This window comes from Rhinatrema bivittatum, chromosome 1 (assembly GCF_901001135.1).
Source record: "Rhinatrema bivittatum chromosome 1, aRhiBiv1.1, whole genome shotgun sequence".
Taxonomy (NCBI): Eukaryota; Metazoa; Chordata; class Amphibia; order Gymnophiona; family Rhinatrematidae; genus Rhinatrema; species Rhinatrema bivittatum.
In genome coordinates, this window is record NC_042615.1 from 239,339,805 (window position 1) to 239,363,629 (window position 23,825).

General features: G+C 43.9%; 1 protein-coding gene across 6 annotated transcripts in view; it reads right to left on the reverse strand.

Moving 5' to 3' along the window:
• Positions 1 to 23,825, reverse strand: part of REEP1 (receptor accessory protein 1) — a 229,360-nt gene that overhangs the window by 138,670 nt on the left and 66,865 nt on the right. For all 6 annotated transcript variants that reach the window (XM_029592819.1, XM_029592799.1, XM_029592790.1 and 3 more), the window contains exon 2: positions 17,666 to 17,738. In XM_029592819.1, the coding sequence (XP_029448679.1) occupies positions 17,666 to 17,738 (73 nt within the window). The remainder of the gene's footprint in view (positions 1 to 17,665; positions 17,739 to 23,825) is intronic.

Below are 23,825 nucleotides of genomic sequence, written 5' to 3' on the forward strand. Positions count from 1 at the left end.
TGTAACTGTGTTAATGCATTGCAGAGAAGAACTGCAGTCTGCCCAAGTCCCGGAGTGGGGATCCGCTCCAGGAATCACAGTTCAGTCTCAATTTACACTTGCTGTGGAAGTTTTAGAACTTGAAAGGGCACAGGGAGCTGCAGAGTTAACTGAGTTGGCAGATAAGGAAGCGGGGGATATGTAAAACTGAATGTGCTTCTCATCCGCAAATACAAAATGGAGGAAAAAACATTTAAATGAATTGATTTTTCTGTTTAAAAGTTATAAACAAACTGATGGGGAATTAAAGTTGTGAAGAAATGAGTTGATCATTGCATAAAATGAATTTAATTTAGTAGATTGTTTAAAAAGTCTAGTTTCATTGGCAGTGAAGTGTAATCTGCAACTTATCAAAGTGACAGCAGAAAATGTGTACCTCTCTTAATAACTAGCATTGAATTTGTACAGAAATTAATAAGGTATGGTTTCTTTAAACGATGGGTAAATAATTTCTTGTATGTGAGTTAGATATGGAAGGTGAATGGCTCTGATGAAGAAACAGAGAGAAAGAGCAGCCGTCTTGTCCATTTTCTCTGCATATAATGTATGTTTTGGTCCCGAATCAACAGACTGGAATGCCTGTAACATGACTGTGTTCATAAGTTTTTATTATTTTTTTATCCCTATCATATGTGATGCAATATTATAGATACTGATTTGGGTTTTTTGTGATGGACTCTATACATTACAACATGTATCGCAGAATGAATTGAAAAATGCAATTAATTTTCAGAGTGCTGTGATCTTTGAATAAAGCAGATGTTTGTAGCTGTTTATACAGGGATTTGATGGAGATGAGATAAGCTTCCTTTTTACTTTTTGCTTTCTTTTTTTAATCAATCAAAAATTATGTAGTTACAACAGAATAGGATTTCTTTCTTTTTTTAAGTTGTGTAAAATAATCACAGTACTTTTCTATTTTATTTAGAAATGAAAAAGTAACCCATAGCTGTTTTTGTCTTGGCATGTGATTAAATTTAAAAGATGAATCATATTTTTCTTTGTATGTGAGATTTTATTTCTACAGGTTAACAAGATGATGTCTGCTCTGCCAGATGCAGAATCTAAAGAATTTTCCCCAGTATTTTAAATAGATTTGTTCTTTTGTGTACTTTTTTTTTTAATTCTAATTTTTGGTTTAATTTTGGATTGATCCAAATACTTTTTGGGTCTAATTTTTTAGCTCAAATTTTTGTTAGCTGTCTGTCTTTATGTATTGTTTGTATGTTATTACAAATGAAAACAACAGAGTTTGATGAGAAGAGTGCAATGAATGAATTTATGTAGTCAGTTCAGTGAAATATGTCTTTATGTAATGTCTGAGCACCTAAGTTGTTTGTGGTTTTGAATATTGTATGTTACTTTATAGTAAAGTGGGAACATTATGCAGATTAGTAATAGTATATGTAGGGATTATTAGATGCAGGAAGTTACTGACATTATGGAATTTTCTTATTGGTTAATTTGAATTTGTTTTGCTCTTATATTAGGCCTTAATCCATAACACACATATCTAACTTAATGATGAGAGTTAAGAGGCTATGCTTCGATGTCAGACAAGCACCGTGCTATGAGAACTATATACACCATTTGTCATTGATCTCAGAAATCATCCCATTCTTTGCCACAGAAGACATCTTGCACCTTTGATTTTATGGACTATAGTGCTCACACTTTATGACCGATGTTCTGTCTTCATGTTTTTCTTTTTCTATGGGGGGTGGGGGGTGGCCTTACTTAGACACTGTTTTCCTTTGTTTTATGAGGCAATATACCTTTATTTGACATGTAATAACCGATTATCATAATGAAATATTTTATGATACATCTAGTTAATATTTAGTTACATATCTACTACAAGATGCCATTATTTATATTTTCAAGTTAATGATATAGTCTGAATTAATACAGTTTTATTAGTCCTGTTCATGGACAGCAAAATATTCTATCTGTATATCCAATATTCAGATAGTAATTTTTCTTTTTAGAGAGAACTACAATAGATTTTTGACACAGGGGTTTTGTTTTCATTTTTTGCATTGCACCACTGATGGGTGGGGGAATATATTTAATGCACCTGAGTTTAACTGTTGTAGATACCTAAAATATAATGAGTAGCAAGCTATGCACAGTGAGAGCTGCTAAGTAACAAGGATCTAAGCCAATACGTCATTTCAGGGTGGAGAGACACTCAAATAACTGCACATGTGGAGCTGTTGTTACATGGGCTATGCTGCGCATAGTAGGCCTGACGTTGAACGCACAATGAAAGGTGGCATCCCCTGACGAGTTGGGTGTCCCCCAAAATCAGAGAGTCCAACCATGAGCACAGCTACCAGCATGGAGATTGCAATGGATAACAGAAGATATTGCCATCAATTGCCATGGACACTCCAGCAGCCCAGAGGTACGCTTGCTAAAGATTTAAATTGGCCAGCCCTCTTGGACCAGGTAAAGTCCAGGTGCACTTGAGCTTAGATGGGGCTTAGGTAATATTGATGAGGGTCATGTGATGACCAATTACACAGAGGCACCAATGGACTAAAAATTTAGATTTCTTACCCTGTGTTATATCCCACATTATATTAGCAAGAGTCACTGTTAGGAGGGTGGCTGCGGATAGTATTGATTCCTTTTCTTTCCACTGTTGTGGCCTAAACTCTGTTACCGCTGCCAGATGTTTGATGCCCTCCAGTACCTGCTTCACAGTCTCTCATGCCGCCCTGTTCTCTATTGAGACTGTTTGTGAATTGGTTGGTCACATGTTCACCAAGGTTCAAGAGGGAAATGTATAATTCTGACTGCTGGACTGCTGAGCTAGGCCCCACTAAGTTTGTGCCAGCACATGTCAAATACATGCTGTGCTGTTTGCTGTAAGGAAAGCAGGTAATTACAACTACAGAATATGGGCCTAAGTCAGCGAGGAGTGGATGACATAGGAATAGCTCAACATACAATATATGTGTGGTCTGTGTGGAGATCAACTACAAAGGAAAGTGCAGATAATGATAAAAGATGATCAATGTCTTCCTACAAGCTGTGGGAAGATAGTATAGAAGGAGAACAAACATTTGGACACGAAAGAATGAGAATGAATGTTTGGGTACAGGTGGTCTAGGGAAAAGAAGCCAGGCCAGAATGACGCATTTAGAAATGACCAATACTTGGCAAAGGTAACTAGAAAAAAATGTACATAAGCCTTGTAAGATTGTGACATTGGCAAGGAGGGATCTTAGGGAGTCTAGCATCTTGCTGACCCTGTATATTTCACCTTCCCAGACTCAGATATTGTGATTGGCAATCATTTATTTCCTATAATAAACATTTTACTAAATTACTAAAATATCTCTGAGTCTTGTGTCTGGTATATGGGGGCTAAAACCATACAGGACCTGCTGCTGAGGCACTTGAGGAGCGTCTGGAGTGGCCTTTTATAGGCCTGAAGAATGATGTCATCAAATGGTGACTCCATATCTTTCCCGCCAGTGGCCCTTTAAATATAATGCTGTCAGGCGCTTGCACACCCTAGGAGAAGCAGGGCTAAGCAGAGGCGGCAGTGTCTTGCCGCTCAAGTTGCTGGCAGTGTCCTGCCACAGTGGAGGGAAAGGCAGCCTTGCAGCAGGACCTGGCCCAAGGGATAAGTGCGGCGGTTCTCGGAAGGACTTTGCGAACTGCCAATTGCAAAACCTCCGGTATCACATAGGAAGTTTATTTTTCATTTCTCTTCTGATTGTACTTCCTCAGAGATGGACTATGTCATCATGTGTCTCTGTCCCTTACTGTATGTGGGCAAGCCCCTTCAGATGCTGAAGACATGCATTGTGTCACCAAAGGAGCTTCCAAATGTGACTGGCGGATGCAACAGCAATGTTAAAAAATGTAGGTCCTAAGCCATATGATTTCACAGATCCATTGGCTGTGCTGTCTAATTATAAAAGTAGGTCACCCTTCCAACAGAAACTCCCTGTATGTCAAAACAAAAGCTAGCGATCAATATGGGGGCAATTTTCAAACTGTGCACTTCAGAACAAAGACTGTGGGTACTCTTTACCTGCAGACTTTGTCCCAATTGTCAAAGCAAAGGTACGTGCTTGCTTTCACTTTGAAACTTGCTATAGGTAAAAAGTACTCAAAGTCATTTGCTATGTGGAGCAGTTGGTTCAAGAATCGACCAGATGGAACCTACTGAAGGCACTTCTCAAAAGCTAAAAGCCAAGGTGGGGGAAAAGCACACTGTTCAACTGGATCAGTTCAATTCAAGAAACCCTTTCACTCTCCGGACAACAGTGGGGTACAACTGTTGCCCTATGAAGTACTCATGGCGACTGTAATGGTTGCTGATGGTCGCCTAGGTGGACACTAGGGCCAACTTGGCAACCAGGTGCAGGAAAAACCAACAGAAGTGATCCAGGAAAAACCAACAGAAGTGACCCAGCTGGCCCACATTACTGCATTGATTCACACAAATCAAGGGGTATATCATTGCACCAGTCGGTGCCACATACTGGAGAGGGAATGTGTCCTGGAGGTTCCCCCTAAAGGGGAGGAAGCTCATAAGGGTCCCGTCCCTTCTTGAAAGGAAGAGGTACCCTCCGACCCAAAATGGAGTGAATAGAAACGTATTCTCGGCCAAGACCTCCCAGCACATCGGCGACTGCAGCGCACCTGTATGGGATGTCTGTTGGCACTAGAAGATCCTACACACACACGCACGCCAGAGGGCACCTAGTAATGGTGGTGTCCCTTCACTGAATCTGTGTCCTGCAACAGCAGTGCCGTGCAACCCCTCTGTGGTACTCCATCAAGCCAACAGTGATGTGCATGCTCAGAAAAATGCAGAACCTGTGGCACAGGTTGTCTCGCATAAAAGTATATCTTGGTACATGCGGTGATGGTGCATGATACCGGGGACGCCCTATGTGGTACCTACCACATGCAATGGTAGTCACCCACAACAGGAATGTCGGTAACCGTACCCTCGGCGATGTGGTAGTGCCACCACTCATGGCAGCCCGGCACTCCGCAATGCCTACAGTGATGGTAGTGCCTAAGCGGTGCGCCTGGTGAATGGATGCGTAGACGGCCGACTGTATTGCCCTATGTTACTTGAAGATGCCCTTCAACAGCAGCACCTCCATGGTGTCTCTAGCGCTTGTTGGCGTCGATGGCATCCCGTGATGCCTACACGCCCAACAACAAGGACACCTGTAGCGCTCAACAACGTGGAATGTGCACCCAACAACAAACGACGTGCCTGGCATGCGATGGCGACCATGGCACTCGACAGCATCCAGGTTATGTGATAGCAACCATGGTGCTCAATGGCAACCATGGTGCTTCAGCAACCCTCTCGCCCAGGTGCCTGTGGCAAACATGGTGCTCTATGCACACGATAGGCGGACGATGGAACTACTGGCAGCTATGGTGGCTGATGGCATCCAAGCTGCCCAGGCCATTTGATAGCATCCATGGCATCTGACATAATTCACGGAGTGTCATACTGAAGCACCTGATGGTGACCCAGGTGTGCAATGCATCCCCTGGTGCTCGATGGCAATTAGGGAAACCTTGTTGACTGATGGCAGTCAAAGCTCTAGAGATGTCAATGGCCTTCATGGTGCTCACTGGCATCTATGGGGCTCGATGGTACATGGTGCTCAGTGGCATCCATGGCGCCAAAGGCAACAATGGCATCCCCATTGCTCAATGGCAATGGTGACACCATGCTCTTTGATGGTGCCTTTGCCACTCAATGATGCCAATGGCGCCTGTCTAAACTGCACTGACAGTTCTCTACAGCATCTCTGACAATGCTGGATGGTACCCACAGTACCTGACCCAAAGGTATCAACAGTGACGATGGTATTTGACCTGAAGGCATTGATGGTGCCCATGGCACTTGATAGTATCCATTGATGGTGTCCATGGTGCTCAATTGCCCTTGCAGATCTCGATGGCATCCATAGTATTGATGGCTCAATGGCAGACATGCCACGGTGCTCGATGGCACTGATGTCACTCAACGGCATTGATGGTTTCAGTGACACTCATGGTACTTGATAGTGCCTATGGCGCTCACCGGCATCGATGGCGACTGTGGCACTTAATGGCATCAATGGTGATCGACAGCCACCATGCCACAGTGCTCAATAGGACCCATTCTGCTCGACAGCACTGATGGTGCCCATGGCGTTCAACAGCTAACATGCCGTGGTGCTCGACAGCATCAATGGTGTCAGGGGCATCCACTGTGACCAATAGTAGCTGTGGTGCTCACTGGCTTCGAAGGCGCCCATGGTACATGTTGGCCTCCATGACACTCGATGGCATCAAAGGCACTCCTGATGCACAACAACGTCCATGCCGTTCAAGAGCGTTGATGGCACTCCTAGCTCACAATGGCCTCCATGATGCTTAACAGCATCGATGGTGCTTCCAGCGCACAATGGCCTCCATGACACTTGACGGCACCACTGGCACATGATGGCATCCACGGCCCTCAATCTAGGACATCAACTGGCGTCCATGGCACCTGACAGCAACATGGTGTCCATGCCATTTGATGGCATCCACGGCACTCAGAAGCATCGAGAACATCCATGGCACTTGACAGCATCCATGGTACTTGAGGGTGTCCATGGTGCTCATTGGCTCCCCCCCCCCCCCCCCCCCCCCCCCCCCCCCCGATGCTCAATGGCAACCGCAGCGTCCCAGCACTCGATGCAATCCTGGGGCCATCAGTGCTCTGGCATGCATGTGCAACCAATTCCAGGCATGGCACTGATGGTGCATCAGCAAAGTTGATCAATGAAGCTCATGCTCACTCTCTCTCCAAAGGATCATGCTGGAGGGAAGACCATGGGAAGGATGAGCTCTCCCCATGGGAACATCTGGATCTGAATTCCACCATGGTCTGAGCCTCCATCGATGCCCAGCGGTCAGACAGAATTTCCTGGAACTCCTGCCTGGGTAGGAACTCGCACAAGCCCTCAGGCCAGAGGTCTACATAAACCACACACGGACTGCACACCGACAGTCTAAACAAGCACCAAACAAAGGCAAAATCATACAAGTTAAGGAGAGGACACAGGAATATGCTGCAGGTACAGTATTATTTATTAAGGAGAAAATCTCTTGTCAGCCACATAGTCCACTACGCCTGCCATGCGACTGACAGAAAGGTGCTAGGAAGAGAGATAAAATTAAATTAGACCTAAACTACTGCAAGGGAATTGAGGGAAAAAAAAAAAAAACACCAAGGCTCTGCATGAAAAAATAGCTGTTTGCAGCTCCAGAACTGTCACAGCCTTAGCTGTGAGGAGAGCAAAGCTGAATCCGTGACCACACGGCTCTGCAGAAAAAGAAGGACTGAGGGACTCTGCCTGAGAGACAGGAAGGGGGATACAGCTGCACATGCTCAGTAGGGCATGCTGAAAGTTCTAGAATGTTTGAAATCAAAGTTCTATGTCAGGCTCCATCAAATGATGTCATCCATGTGTGAGGTCTGCCATCCTGCTTGTCCTCGGAGAATAGGTTTATTATATGCTTGGTTACATTTTAAAAAGCAACACAGCACAGATATAGCAAAAGCAATGCTTATAACAGTAATGCAGAACAATACTTTCCTTTACTGATGTTAAAAGGACCCAGAAAAGCAGCATGGTTCTATTACCTCTAGAAGTTCAGGATTCTCTCTCTCTCTCTCTCTCTCTCACACACACAGAGACTTGTCTCTTTCATTTCTCTTGTTAGTTATACTCTGATCATCTGCACATCTGAAAGCATATTTTGGAAGACATTTAATTTCCCAAAACATAGTCCAGAGTGAGAAACAGCTACTTTCTCAGGTGACTTTACATTTGCATTTGTTTACCTCTCCCTTTCACACACTTATTTTATAGTCACAGGATGTGGAGTCAGTGGGAGAATACTGAGTCCTACTTTCTAAATACACCCTTAGCCAAGCTTATGGATTTAAGCCAAGCAAGTGTTATAATCTGGTGTGGTTGTGGACCCTGAATCATAGTGAGAGCTGACTCCACCCACAGGGAGGAGCCCTGTGGAGACTCACTATGATAGGCGTGGCCTCAGCTGAGACGGACACAGAAGTAAGAGACTTTATTAGACTGGAATGAGGGTAATACCCACAAAGTGCAATGAAGACACAGTCTAGAGTAGTGAGGTTGCTCAATGATGATATCCCTGGTAGTGGCCCGCAGAGCGGAGTACGTCAGGAACTCCTCTCCCGAAGACACACCTCTCAGGGTAGATCCTGTAGTGGCCTGTAGCGCAGGATACGCCGAGAATCACTGAGTAGTGGTTCAGAAAGGTGCAGGAGGTCAGTAGAGCAAGGTAGATGACGGTACTCACTCCAAAGTGTAGAAGAAGGCAGCTGAGATGAGCACGGTAGTGGCCCGAGGCACAGGGTACACCGGCGGTTTTGTCAGCAATCTGATAGAAACGAAAAGCGTACTCACAAGGCTGAACTAGGCAGGATCCCAAACAAGGATAGATGGAAGGCCCTCTGAGGAGCGGATAGCCAAAACGTGGCAAGGCCCCCAAGGAGCGGGTACCTAAGGCGTTCTAAGTCCAGGAGTTCAGGAACGAGTTCAGAGTAGCGAAGCGTCTCCAAGAGGAGTGGAATAAGCAGGAAGAAAGTCCTTGCTAACTTGTAGGAAGCATAGGCTGGATGGATTAAATACATTGGTGGGTGACGTCATATGGAGGAGACGTCCTCGAGATTCCCGCCATGTCGTGAATAAGAGAGGGCCTGGCGAGCATGCCCTGGTTCAAGATGGCGGACGGGATGCCCACGCCATCCCGGGGACGCAGAGGAAAGCGGCGTTTGCAGGCTGAGGCCGCCATGGCTCTGAGAATTTCTGGTACAGGAAAAAGAGAGGTGCGCAGCAGAGGTCGCAGCCGTCTGCGACCGACGGGTGCAATATATTAGGCCAGAGCAGATCTGGGAGTTAAAAACGAAGAAGGGAGAATGGAAGGGAAGAATGAACTTGTAGATGGCCTTGATGAACTGCTCTGGGATGATGGGCCGCCAGACACCCCACCTTTTTTTTCATGGGCCCCCTGTCCTGAACTGCTTGGGTAGATTTTGTGCTACTGCACAGACTCCTTTATTTGTTGGAATGTTCTTTTTTTTTTTTAATGTACTACATGCTGTGTAATGATGCAAGCTAAGTGCCAGCAATTGCTGAAATCCTGTTCAGCACTCTGGATTCAAGCATCTCGTTCCTATATGTGGCAGTGTGGTAATCTGGTGATAGCGGTTTGGGAAACAGCCAGAAGGAATAAGGAGGCAGACTCTGGCCTTGATGTGAAATTTATTTACAGTGAAAGAAAAAACAAACAAATGCAGCTCACCTTACATTTAAGTAGAACACCGAGATCACACATAGCAGGTCTTTATCTAGAATGAGTTCCTGTCTGCTCCTTAGGGCCTGTTTAACCCTTTTAGCCCCTGGGTTCTTATACTCTGGTGAAGGGCTCCTCCCTTCATCCAGAATTCCTTGTGGGTCTGGATCTTAAGGAGAACTGGGCAAGACGGCTATGCCCAGTCCTTTAAAGTAATCTGAGAGAGTTTTCTATAGACTCCTTCACATACTCTCTCCCTCAACTCAGCCTTGTCAGGATGAGTGTGTGCTTGTACAAGGGACATCTCTCTGGACAGGAAATCTGCATTGGTGTTTTTGTTTCCTGCCCTTTGTTGCATTCGATAGTTGAAGGGCTGTAGGGCCAGGAACTACCTCATCACCCTTGCATTAGACTCCTTATTTCTATTTATACATAAGAGCGATTGGTGATCCGTTATGAGCTTGAATTGCCACCCCAATAGGTAGCAGTGCAAGGCCTCTAAGGCCCAGTTGACTGCTAAGGCCTCCTTCTTAACTTTTGAGTAATGACTTTCCCATGGCATTAACATCCAACTAATATATGCCATAGGATGTTATTGACCATCCTTCTCTTGAACTAAGACGGGTCCCAAGCCTCCTTCTGAGGCATCGGTCTGCACCATAAAGGGTTCAGTGAAGTCCTGGCTTATCAGGATTGGTTCAGAGTATAACACCTCTTTCAAAGCCTTGAAGGCCTTCTCTGCTTCAGCTGACCATTGGACCTTCTCTGGTAATTTCTTCAATAACAGCCTTCTGAGAAGCTCTGCCTTCTCCGAGTATTTGGGGATAAACTTTCTGTAGTACCCTGTAAGGCCTAGGAATGCTCTCACTTTTGCTCTTGCTTGTAGAACTGGCACTCAGGTGATTGTCTCAATCTTCCTGGTCTGTGGATGGATCTTGCTCTTCCTGAGGATAGAGCCAAGATACTGGATTTCTTGCCCTCCTAGCAAGCATTTCTTAGGGTTAGCCATTAGTACTGCTTTTCTCAGACTGGTTAGCAAGGTTTGGAGTCTGCATGTGTCTTCCAGTCTGAGCTGTACACCACAATGTCATCCAAGTAGGTGGCTGCGTACCCATGATGTGAGCGAAGCAGGCGGTCAATCAAGCATTGAAATATTGCAGAGGCACCATGGAGTCCAAAAGGAAGGACAGTGACCTGGAGAAAACCCCTGGCATCAAGAACGCAATCTTCTTGTTTGCCAATGGCATGAGAGGCACCTGCTAATACCTTTTCTAAGGTCCAAAGTAGAAATGAACTGTACTGATCCCAGATGTTCAATCAGTTCGTCCACTCGTGGCAGCTTTTTCTAGGCATAGCAGGCTGCCTCAACCAGCCTTTTTTAGGCGATCCTGCATTCGGATAACATAGTCAACAAGGTTCTACTCAGGATTCTCTTTATCTTCCCAAGTCTCATGAGTTATGTCCAAGATTCCTCTTAGTCTCCTCCCATACAGTAACTCAAAAGGGGAAAATCGCATCAAGTTCTGTGGTATTTCATGGCTTGTGAACAGCATGTGGTATTTCATGGTATTTCATGGTATTTCATGGTATTTCATGGCTTGTGAACAGCATGGTATTTCATGGCTTGTGAATAGCATGCGTCCCAATTCTGCTGTCTTCATCCACAAATTTCCTCAAAATTTGTTTGAGCATCTGTTTGAAGCGCTCAGCAAGGCCATTGGTCTGTGGATGATATTCTGAGGTATGCAGAGTTTTTACTTTGAACAGGGTGCAGAGTTGTTTCATTATCTTGGACAAGAACAGTGTTCTCTGATCTTTCAGGATCTCCTTGGGCAGCCCAAGTCATGAAAAAACTTCCATTAGGGCAGTTGCCACCGCTGGGATCTTCATATTCCGTAGCGGCACTGCCTCCAGATATCTTGTGGCATAGTTTAGAATGATGAGGATGTACTTATTTCCTCGAGAAGCTCTCTCTAGTGGCCTCACAAGGTGCATGCCCACCTTTTCAAAAGATGTTTTGATTATGGGCATTGGTATGAGAGGTGCCACCTGTATGCCAGCAGGCTTTGTTAGTTGGAAGGTAGGCAGGACCAGCATAAAATCGAATCTGTTTATGTAGACCCGGCTAATAGAATATTTTCTCCCAGGTCTTTTTCTCCCCTTGGTGACCCCCTAGATTGGTGGCTGTGTGCTAGTTCCATGACCTTCTGACGATGCAGTTTGGAAACTAGGAGTTTTTCTATCAATTCCCCCTCTACACTTCCCTTAGTGACTCGGTAAATTAGATCCCCTTTCATCACAAAACAAGGAGAATTAGGGTCTGTAAGCTGCGCTCTAGGGGTTACCTTTCATGTCCACCCTCTGTATACCTCCTGGGCCCACTTAAAGGACTCATCCTCCCTCTGGGCCCGCCTGAAGCTCCCTGAGTTTTGCCCTTTTTCCAACTCAAAGAGGCCAGATTTCTACATCAAAACACGGATCTGTGTCAGGGTTACCTTGACTGCATACAGAGTTATATGAAATGATTCACTGATATAAATATTAGTTTTTATGTGCAAAAGTTTAAAAAGACTTAAAAAATTTGAAAATGTTACAATTTGACCTATGATTATTTAAAAGGCTATGAAAGCATGCATTTTGCTGGTAGAACCTTTTTAAGAGGTTTTAATGTTTCCCTGTCAATTGAGATAATGCTCAGTGTTTAAGTAGTATTCTATTATCATACATCCGGAGGATTTGTCATTACATGATTATCTGAATATAATGCCATTTAGTGGGACAATTTTTTAACTGCTCGCAATGATTCAATAATGTTTATAGCCTCTTTTGAGTCATAGTGAAATAAAAGCAAATGATCAATGTAAAAATGAAATGAAAGTCCATGGGTACTTTTTTATTTGTGGACTTTGCACAAATTCTCAGAGGGAAAGAAAATGCATGCTCTGAAAAAGAACCTGCACGTATTTGTACCTACTTTTGTTGCAGTTACTTTTTCCATAGAAAATAGTTTGAATAGATTTGAAAATCTATGTGTGTTATTTCCTTCCCCTGACCTAACCCTAGCATATACACTCCCCCCCCCCCTCGCCCCCAGGAATGCCTTCTATCCATGCAGGTAAAAGAGGACTTTATTTCCTGCAGTTTCATATTAATTCCAACACAACCACTGCTATAGCCATCTTATATTACACACGTTTTCCATAATGTGCTTTATTATTTTTTTTTTTTTGTAATAATCAAGCTTCTTGATGCTGGTTCCTAATGCTAAGTTCTGGTAGTCAAATCAGTCCTATCAAAAAACTGTAATCTTTGTAAACTGGGATACTTCGTTTTGAACCAGCAATAAAGATGTGGTCGTACATAATCTTTCCAGACAACATAAGTCCCTTTTTCAGATGCCCTCTGTCATTTTTAGGGCGCCATGTGAGGGAGAGACTTAACGTTTCTCCCTTTCCCAGAGATGAGGCCTGAAAAACGGTGCGTTTTCTCTGTTTTCACTGAGAAGTCCATTATTTACAAGTCACCTGTCATCAAGGCGCCAGACATCAAGGCATTCCAGATATGCATAAGAGGAGCTAAATCAAGTTTAACCTACTTCCAAACCATAATAAAATAATCTCTGCTCCAATACACTAGTGAGTTGCTGCATCCCTTAGCAGCAGGCTGCTACAGGGTTCTCAAGTGGAAATTCCCTACCAGCATTGTGGCCCTCAGGATATCCTGGCCCCATCTGGTGGCCCATATCCTGGGTTCTCTCATCATGTCAGAAGTCTAGCCTTTGTATCTCTATGACCTCTCTGCCAGCTGTCTGCTTTTCTCCATTCTTCTTTCAATTTCCTAATTACTTCCACCTGGCCTCCCAGGCTAGATTCCCTTGAAACTACAATTTCCAGCAAGCTTTGCACATGATATATCCTCTCTGGCTTCCAATGTCTTCTCAAAGGCTCCATTTCGTGGCCAGGAAAAAGGTGTATGTTCTATTACAAATCATTCTGAATAGCCTGCAGTGTTGCAAGGTATGTGCGCACTTTTGTACATCTATATACTCTGTAGCTAATTTTCAAAGAGAAACTACTTAAGAACATAAAAGCATAACATAAGATATGCCATACTGGGTCAGACCAAGGGTCCATCAAGCCCAGTATCCTGTTTCCAACAGTGGCCAATCCAAGTCACAAGTACCGGGCAAGTATTCAAACATTAAATAGATCCCATGCTACTAATGCCAGCAACAAGCAGTGCCTATTCCTTATTGATTAATAGCAGTTTATGGACTTCTCCTCCAGGAAAAATAATTTTCTCCGATTCGTTTTAAATGTGCTATGTGCTAACTTCATGGATTGCTCCCTAGTTCTTGTATTATCCAAAAGAGTAAATAACTGATTCACATTTACTTGTTCAAGTCCATTCATGATTTTGTAGCCCTCTATCATATCTCCTTCTTAAGTAAAAAGCTCCTAAGTACATTTTCACCTATTTAGAGAAATCAATATATTGCAGTGTTTATTCCCTTAACTTCTGCTTCTCTCTACGAATACATCTTTTTAATCCAGTTAAAAGCCCACACATACTTTTAGCTATTCTGAGGGAGAAGATTTTCACACAGGGCAAACTACCCAGGCAACTATATCTTTACCCAGGATAGAGATCTAGGCGTCATAGTGGATAATACATTGAAATCATCAGCCCAGTGTACTGTGGCAATCAAAAAACGCAAACAGAATGTTAGGAATTATTAAGAAGGGAATGGAAAATAAAACAAAGGATGTCATAATGCCTCTGTATCATTCCATGGTGACACCGCACCTTGAATACTATGTGCAGTTCTGGTCACCGCATCTCAAAAAGGATATAGCTGCATTGCAGAAAGTGCAGTGAAGAGCGACCAAAATGATAAGGGGCATGGAACGGCTGAACTATGAGGAAAGGCTAAAGAAGTTAGGGCTGTTCAGTTTGGAGAAGAGACGCCTGAGGGGGGATATGATAGAAATCTACAAAATCATGAAAGGACTTGAGTAAGTTAATGTTTATTTATTTATTTATTTATGTATTTATTTTAAAACTTTTCTATACCGTCGCAAAGTTATATACCATCGCAACGGTTTAAAAATAGGCACATAGACTAAGGTTAGTAAATCTAGGATCTATCTAGATCGGTTATTTACTCTCTCAGATAATAGGGGGTACTCCATGAAGATAGCAAGTAGCTCATTTAAAACAAATTGAAGAAAATTCATTTTCACTCAGCGCATAGTTAAGCTCTGGAATTCATTGCCAGAGGATGTGGTTACAGTAGTTAGTGTAACTGGGTTTAAAAAAGGGTTGGATAAATTCCTAGAGGATAAATCCATAAACGGCTATGACATTAATTAATAAGCAGTAGTAGCTTGTGATCTATCTAATGTTTGGGTACTTGCCAGGTTCTTATGGCCTGGATTAGCCACTGTTGGAAACAGGATGCTGGGCTTGATGAACCCTTGGTCTGACTCAGTATGGCATATCTTATGTTCTTATGAACCCAGGTAATTCACTCTTGAAAATGCTAGCCAGCCATGTGTGATCCAGGCTTGAGATAAGTAATGTGCTTTGTTATACTCTCCACTTTAGATATATTAAAAAAAAAAAAAAAAAAAGAGATTATAGTATTATGAATGTATGCAAAAATGCGTGAAAGGATAGCAGCCAGAGTCAAAGCCTTGATGATTGGCACCACAGCTCACAAGTTTCAGATTTATGCTAATTCATCCCCTTTTTGTGTCTGTTACTATGTGTCCAATATGCGCATATGTACTTCTGAAGGAGGGTAATTTTATAACTGTGCAGGCAGGGCAAAGTCTGTGTGCAGCTTTCATGTGCAGATTTTATCCTGAATTTTCAAAACAAATTTATGCACATAAGTTTGCTTTGAAAATTCCCACATAAAGTGGGCTGGTACAAACTGTTTCTTTCTGAGCTGCTCCTTTACTCTTCCTGTGAATAAGGTTTATTTCTCTTTCGCTAAAGATTGCCTGGGTTGTTTATTTAAGAAGACGAATTAACAAAACACAAATTCACCCACACAAAGTTATGCCTGCTCTTTTGAGGGTGTAACTTGTCTGGGGGAATGTGCCCACACCCTTTTAAAAATTGAACAGTATGAGCATTTCCCAACTCTGCCCAATCTCTGCCCCCTGGAACGCCTCTCCCCAGTGCACCAAATCAAGTAATGTACATACTTTTATATGTACTGAGCCCTGGGCAATTTTATAAAAGAGCATAAATGGCTTTGCAAATTCAACCTTTAAAGACTAGCATATTAGAACTTCTGACATCTGAAGGGACCTACGTGATCCAGAAAACTTATGGATGACATCTTTTGTTTTTGATTCAATAAAATCATTCACAACCTACCAAGATTCATCGAATTGGATCCTAAAGTTTGCAGTATTTTTAATTCAGACCATGGCTGGGTGGGTATAAGACTACCTGGATAACATTTTTGATCTCTTGTACTCTGGCTCATGACCATAGGAATCATCCACAAAGGAATGGAGAATAAAATGGAAAATACAATACTGTGTGTTTCGAACCATGGTGTGACCACCTCTGCGCAGTTCTGGTTGCCCCGTCTCAAGAAAGACATAGCGATTCTAAAAAAGGTGCAGAAGAGGATGACAAAAATGATAAAGGGGTTTGGAACGGCTCCCATATGATGAGAGCCTGTGCAAGCTAGGGCCTCTTCAGCTTGGAAAAGAGACGGTGGAGAGGGAACACGATGGAAGTTTATAAAATCATGAGTGGAGTGGAATGGGTAAACAAAAAGGAATTATTTACTCTTTCAAATAACACTAAAACAAGGGGACACACCATGAAACTAACAACCAGCAGATTTAAAACAAATAGTAGAAAGTACATTTTCACTCAGTGCACAGTCAAGCTATGGAATCTGTTGCCAGAGGACATGATTAAGGTGACTAGCATGGCAGGGTTTAAAAGTGGTTTGGATAAGTCCCTGGAGGAAAAGTCCATAACACATTATTAGCTAGGTAGACTAAAGAAAGCTACTGCTATCCCTGGGCATGAGTAACTTTATGGAATTTGCTAGGTATCTGCAACCTGGACTGACCACTGTTGGAGGCAGGATGCTGGACTCAATGGACCTTGGTCTGACCCAGCATGGCAATTCTTAAAGGCGAATTTTAAAAGCCCTATGAGCGCCAAAACCAGGAGACATGAGCACAAGTTGGGCCGGTGCATGCCGGGCGGATTTTAAAAGCCGCCTGTGTGTACACGGGGTATCTCTCATTACACGCACAAGCGAAAACGTTTTGAAAAAGGAGCGAGGGCGTGGTCTGGGCGAAGCGTGGGCATGTCGGGGGAAGGCCAAGAGATGTGTGTGTAAATCCGCGCACAGGCACGCGGTGGAGTCCCAGGCTGCGTAACTTTACTACTGCTATGGATGGCATGCAAGTAATAAAATAAAATATTCTAGGCCAGTCAGTGGGGTTTTAAGGGTTGGTGCTAACAAAGGAAAGGGCTTTCAAAATCCCTCCACTTACTTGATGGAAGCAGGATTTGTGCGCTCATTGTGCACCCATTTAAAAATCGCACGCACATGTGCACGCCCACTTAAAATTGCACTCACACGTGTATGCGCCCAGCCTATTTTATAGCATGCATGCACATTCGTGCAGATTTTATAAAACGGCCATGGCCATGGGCGCGAGCCGGCAAACGTGCACACATGTGTGCCCGCGCAGCCTGTTTAAAAGTTGTCTAAGCTTCTTACGTAATTTCTCCACCATAAAGTTTCATTTCTGCCTGCTTTCTCTGCAGATAGTTTTCCATGCACCATAATGCACATAAAGTTGAAAATACAAATCTACGTGCATTATTTCCCAACAGCCCCCGCCCCCTAACCTATCCATGTCCCTAGCAATGCCTCCAATCAGTGAGTCTACGGTATACACGCTGTGGGACGCCGTGGGTACTTTTAGCAGTTCTGAGGGAGGGCAACCTTCAGGCAGCCCAACATATGCGTGTGAATCGCTATTTACTTGCGGTCAATGGCTCTGAAAATTGCCCTCCCCAGATTTACCTCAGTGGTGATCTTAACTTGCAGGTTTGCATGTGCTGTAATTGCCACTGTTTAGGGATAGCAGGGACCCTCATCTTAAGAGTAAACACGGTCAAATTTGCTTTCATCTCTTACATTTCTTGTTGAAGACCTTCTGTTTTCTCAACAAGATTCCAAAAACCAATAACGTGCTATATTACTCACATATTCTTTGATGTCCTTCGATTTTACTGCCTTGTAAGAATAATAAGCAGGGTAAAGTGTGCCAAAAATAAGCCTGAAAGAAAAAGAAAAATTAAAATTGTGATATTTTCAGTCATTTATGAAATCACCCATAGACTTTGAACATCACGAAGGCAACTCAAGACACACAGTTTTAGGAGAGACTGCAGTCCTGTGCTGCATTGTATCTTCCTCTATAGCCAAAGTAAATAATTGGACTGTTAAAAGCAAAATTCTCTCACACAAGACTGCTCCCATATTGGCCCTTAATTCTTACCTCTGGTTGGATGTAATCACTGACAATACGGAAGAGAACCCGAGTATGTGTTTCAGGAAGTCTAAAGCCTGTGCCATTTTTTTTTAATCATCATAACCACTCAGACGTTACTGATTGCAAATAGTTGAAAATTCTGCTACAACTTTAGGTTCCACACACAAGCTCTTAAGCTTGGTCCCCGATCCTTCCCATGCCTAGCACCCAAGCTGCAGCACAGAATCTATTTCCCAAGGGAATTAGGCAAGCATTTGATCAGGTTTTTTAATCTATTCTAGATTACAGACAGCGCATCTGTTAGGCATTTTAGTATTTTCTCATTGTCTAAAACTTTACCAGAGCCATCATGTGAGGGAGTGAGGAAGGCGGCCACCTGAGCTTTGGGCTCCTGCTCCCTGCGTACCACGCTCAATCCTAATTGGGATACTTCCCTCCTGCGCTGGAAGCCACAAAAATCTTTTCACCACACTGTTCCCTGTAATGCTTGGCGCCAGAAAATAGGACCTAACGAGCCAGGAAGGCTTATTCCACACACCGGGCTGCGCTTAGTATTGCCGACCCTTCATTATGGAATACGGTTCCACTGAATATTCACTTGGAAGTGAGAGTCACTGTTGCTTTAAATCTGTTGAAGTCTTGGCTGCTTGGCTCAAGCATTTTCTTGCCTTCTTGAAGGGAAGGGCATTTTGTTAGACAGCTGTTGATAAGACCGGGCTCAAGTGACTGGTTTTAATGATTTTTAATTTCTCTAATTAATCTGAGATTTTTTATTTTTTTTTTAACCGTAAACCGGGCACTTCTCAGGTTACCAGTAAGCCCTGGGTTAGTGCAGAGTCAATTAGCTAGAGTCGGATGGGTAAGGAACTGTTTAGATGCAGCCCCTCCTCCTGCGGGGTCTGGAATGGGCAGCCCATTTGTAGCAGTACATAACTGCATCATAGGAGGCAGTCCTTTTGAGTTTAGAACAGAGATTTAAGCTTTTGTTGTTTTACAGGCCCAGTCAGTGTTAGCCAAGCAAGCCCTGTTTGGTGGTTCTGGCCAGGGGCTGGGAGGTTTTCTGCCCAGCCAGTTACACAACCCTGGTGGGAGATCCCTCTGGGTGCATTTGTTGGACTTTTATCTTTTTGAGTGTTGGGGCCTCGCTGGAGCCTGTTCAGCTCCTGGATTCAGAGTAGGGTGGACCCCGGGTCCGAGTCTGGCAGATTAGGGAAGACCTGCCCCCCCCCCCCCTCCCTGCCTCGGTTAAGAAAGGGGGTGCCAGTGACCTGCTGTAAGGAGTCACCCCAGAGTTATCTTCGGTTCTGTAAACCTAATTTCAAGATCCAGGTTGGCAGCTCTGACCGCACTTCCTTCCTGCTGGGAGCATTGAGAATCCTGCTCCAAGGGATCCCTCCCATCAGGGATTTAAAGGAAAGAACAAGGACTGCATAAGATTTAAAAAAAAGGTTTGAATCATCTGACAGTGAGTAAAGACAAAGCCTGTCCTCCAAAGAACACCCATCTGGTGATTCTCCAAGACCCTGGAGAAAGAGAGATTTGAACTCTCTGTGCAGCAGCAGCTTAGTATTTTGGCCACCTGGAAAGGGTGTTCTGCCAATCCACCCTGCCTTCCCGGGGGGGACTCTATTTTTCCAAAGCCCTGGAGGGTAGAGTCCCCCTGGCTCTGGCATCACACATTCCTGCGCAGACTGAGGGAAACCTGTAAAGAACATACTGATGGTGCTGTGGATCAGCGTTGTGCCATTTTTTCCAACTATTTGCAACAGTACAGATTTATTTGAGCACTAACACAGTGGCTCCTTTCACTAACACAGAGTATCAGAAATTCCCTCACCCTTTCATCCCCCCCCCCCCCCCCACCCCCAGTTGAAAGACCTGACCCTCTGGGAAGGAAGGGAGGTTGGAGAGCTAACCTGAGCTCCTTCCCCAAAGAACTTACACATTCTTTTCTTTACGACCCCCATTGAAGTGCAGTCCGTACCCAGGAATGGGGTCACGAAGCTATTACATTTTGCCCGGTGTATTACCATGCTTTTAATGAGTAACGTGTCTCAAGGTCCACGAGATGATGAAGCGAGATATCAAGTCTGACAAATAAAGATTGATCCGTAACAGCATGAGACTTTATCTGCCAGAATTGGGGGGGGGGGGGGGAAATGATGTCTGTAGTGCTGCAAGAAAGCCTGGCAGCTGCACAGAAATGAACAGGAACCCTCTTGAGAAGTACCGTCAGAGGTAAGGCTGCTCCACCCTACCATGCCAAACAGTAGCTAACGATGCAGCAGTAGTGAAAAAAGGATCTCAGTACTGTGACTCCAAGTATCTTCTTGCTAATTCGAGAACTGGGTAACGTGCAGGAAGACAGGGCCAGGACTCATGATAAACACATAAAAACCATGCATGGCAGCAGGACTGAGGACCTGGAAAGCCAGCTATGTTGCAATAATTCCAGAACAACAGGGATTCCAGAAAGCTCGAGAGGAAGGTACCTCTAGGGCGCAATTTATTAAACCGTTACCCAGTGACAAGCTGGCGTTACCAGAGGGTACATGTACTGAAAGCTGTGCTCAGGCTGCTATGGAACCTGATGCCCCCAGGAAGGCCCCCACACGCATAGGTGGTCAATCTGCTATGTCGTGCCAGGTCCCAAGTCCTGCTGAACAAAGCTAAGGTACAGTGCCCGTTAAAATGGAAAGAGAACACAGTCTATGTCCTGCTGGGCTTCACTTCAGAAGTGATGAGAAAACGGCAAAAATTCAGTTGCTAAGAAGCAATGCAGGGAGCTGGGCCTCCAGTTTGCTTGCTATAACCTTTACAAAGTACAAGCATGGCAGGAAAAATATAAAAATCTAAAGATCTGGCCACCAAAGTGGACCATCCTAACAGTGTCAGGAATAGCAATGCTAATTAGATTCTGCGACCAGAAGGAAATGAAACAGAATGTGGGGCTATGATGTCCAATCAGAGGAAGGCATAGGTACCAGAGGTCCCGAAAAAGAGTCAGGTTAAGTACAGAGAGACTGCCAATTTATGAGAAAGATTTGTTTGTAGAGGTTAACTGGTTTATATCTCAGTTGCTTCCCTATCAGTTATCTTCAAGGATCTACAATTTCCTAATGACCAACAAAATAACTGCAAATTAAAGGCCTGTTCCATAGCTAACACTGGACTATCTGATCAAACCCCAATTACATCTAACAATCAGTCTTAAGACCAAAAAATGTCAGCTAAACATTAGCCTAGTGTTTCCCAACTGGTGTGCCATGGGAAAAGTCACCGCTGCCTGATGCTCAGTTCTAGACCAGCATTTGGGCCCTGCTCTCAGCATCTCACAGGAACAAACATCAGAATTGGTGCTTAATCATTCCAAGCTCTTTTCCTGAGCACATGTGTAGTCATATATGTGTCCTTCCTAGCTACAGTCCGAGCCCTGGAGTGTAGGAAGTAATGGGCAGCATGTAGGACATGGATAACTGGGCCCTGCTCCGTGCAGCACACATGGCACCTCCTCCTTGGGGTCCTTCCAGCCTCAGTCTTATCCCCAAAGCTGAGGGAAATAGGGAAACGCATGCACTGAGCACCAGACCAAGATAACAAACCAAGGCCAGCTGCTTGATTTCCGCTTTGTCCTACAAGCCGAGGGAGCTGGAGTCCAGGATGGGGAAGGTCTGCTCCTGACGAGAAGCCGAGAGGATGGGACAGAAAGGAATCCATGCCTGGTGAGGAGCTGAGGCTAGGGAAGGAGCAGGAGTCCGCAGGCAGTGAAGAGCAGAGATTGTAGGACTATCTACAGGGTGAGGAGCTGGGTCAGTTGGGTGAGATACCCATGTTAAAGGCAGCTGAGAGCAGAGAGAATAAATGAGAGCAGCGGAATGAGAGAGAAGGGGGGGGGGCCCAAGGCAAGGTTCCTTTATGCAAGACAGGACCAAATTGTGGCTGAAGCTCAAAGAAGTGTTACTGGAAAAAACATATTGAAGCTGTAGGTAACCCACACATGCAACTTGTGCTTCAGTCTCCAGTACCAGAGAGGCCAAGAAGATGGTGGAAGAAATTCATGGGCAACGACTGGAGGAACAAACCCAGCAGTTATCTGCATGGTGTGTAAATATACATTTGTCTTTTTCGCTCTCTACATATCTATATGAAACCACACCCACTTAAAGATGGTGATGAGGAAGAGCCACCAGAACCTGTGGCCATAACACAAATATGTGTGAAATTGGAGTGTGGATTTACTCATCTTTCTAAACCTAAGCTCAAGATGAGTTACATTCAGCCACAGTAGGTATTTCCCTGCCTGAGAGGGCTTACAATGTAAAAGATACATTTACTAAACTGCATTAAGGATATAATGTATGAAAAAAACAGCATTTATCATGTGAAAAATGCTATTTATCTTATGATATACCCATATCATAGCAATACTGGACAATATTTGTAATATTACACAATATTCAGGCACAATTAAACTCTGGAATTTGTTGCCAGAGGATGTAGTTAGTGCAGTTAGTGTAGCTGTGTTTAAAAAAGGATTGGATAAGTTCTTGGAGGAGAAGTCCATTACCTGCTATTAATCAAGCTGACTTAGAAAATAGCCACTGCTATTACTAGCAACTGTAGCATGAGATATACTTAGTTTTTGGGTACTTGCCAGGTTCTTATGGCCTGGATTGGCCACTGTTGGAAACAGGATGCTGGCCTTGATGGACCCTCGGTCTGACCCAGTATGGCAACTTCTTATGTTCTTATGTTAACCCTGGGCTTCCCAAACTTGTCCTGGGGACCCCAGAGCCAGTCGGGTTTTCAGGATATCCACAATGAATATGCAAGAGATACATTTGCATATACTGAGTCTCCATGGTATGCAAATGTATCTCATGCATATTCATTGTGGATATCCTGAAAACCCGACTGGCTCTGGGGTCCCCAGGACAGGTTTAGGAAGCCCTGCTATAACCCATCCCTATTAAAATGAGCTTCTTTGCATGTGTTTTGCATACATAAAATTTGCAAATGCATGCAAAGCCACTCATGCCTAGCTAATTCTATGCTAATCAAATATCGTATCTTGCCAGAGCCGCATTATTTACTGAAAAGTTAGCCTTAAATCAAAAGGCGTAGCTAATTTTTCCTCAGAGCTTATTTGATTCATGAAATACAGATTTGTCTTATGTCATTTCAGCAGTTAAGAGATAAATATAATTTCAAATAATCTTTTTTCTTTTTTTGCTAACTACAAGTCTACCATTATTGCCTGTCATGTAGTAAAGATGATCTACAGTGTACAAGACCGAATGACATGGATGAATCATTGTGAGATATTACTAATGAAAACAATAAAATAGCTGAATGGCTGTCAGGAACAGTAGAATGTGGAGGATGCAGGCTGGAGCCCTCCAGGAAGAGCCAATCTGGCCATAGAGAGATAGAGAATCAGTATTATTTCTATTCTTCAGGTATTAGGGGGTGGGGCACACCTAGTGGAGTCTCATTGGCCCAAAAGGAGACCCATCCTTGATAGCACACCTGTTTCAACCCCTAACCAGCAGAGAGTCTCTGCTGGCACAATTAATCTCTAATTCACTGGGTGGGTCTGTAAGGACTGCTCTAAAACTGTTTGAGCTATGTTGGATCTCACGCCTTGCTTGACTGGTAAGGAAGCACTCTGAATATTTTGGGGGTCCATATTCAGCTGCTAAACGGCTAGATAAGTACGCCAGATACACCTATCCAGCTAACTTAACCAGGATATTCAGTACCCGGCTATCTTAATAGTTAGCCAGATAAGAATATCCAGCTAACTTTAGACCTGCCTCCAGTGCAGCCAGAGTTAGCTGGTTAGGTTTACCATCTAATTCTGAATATCAG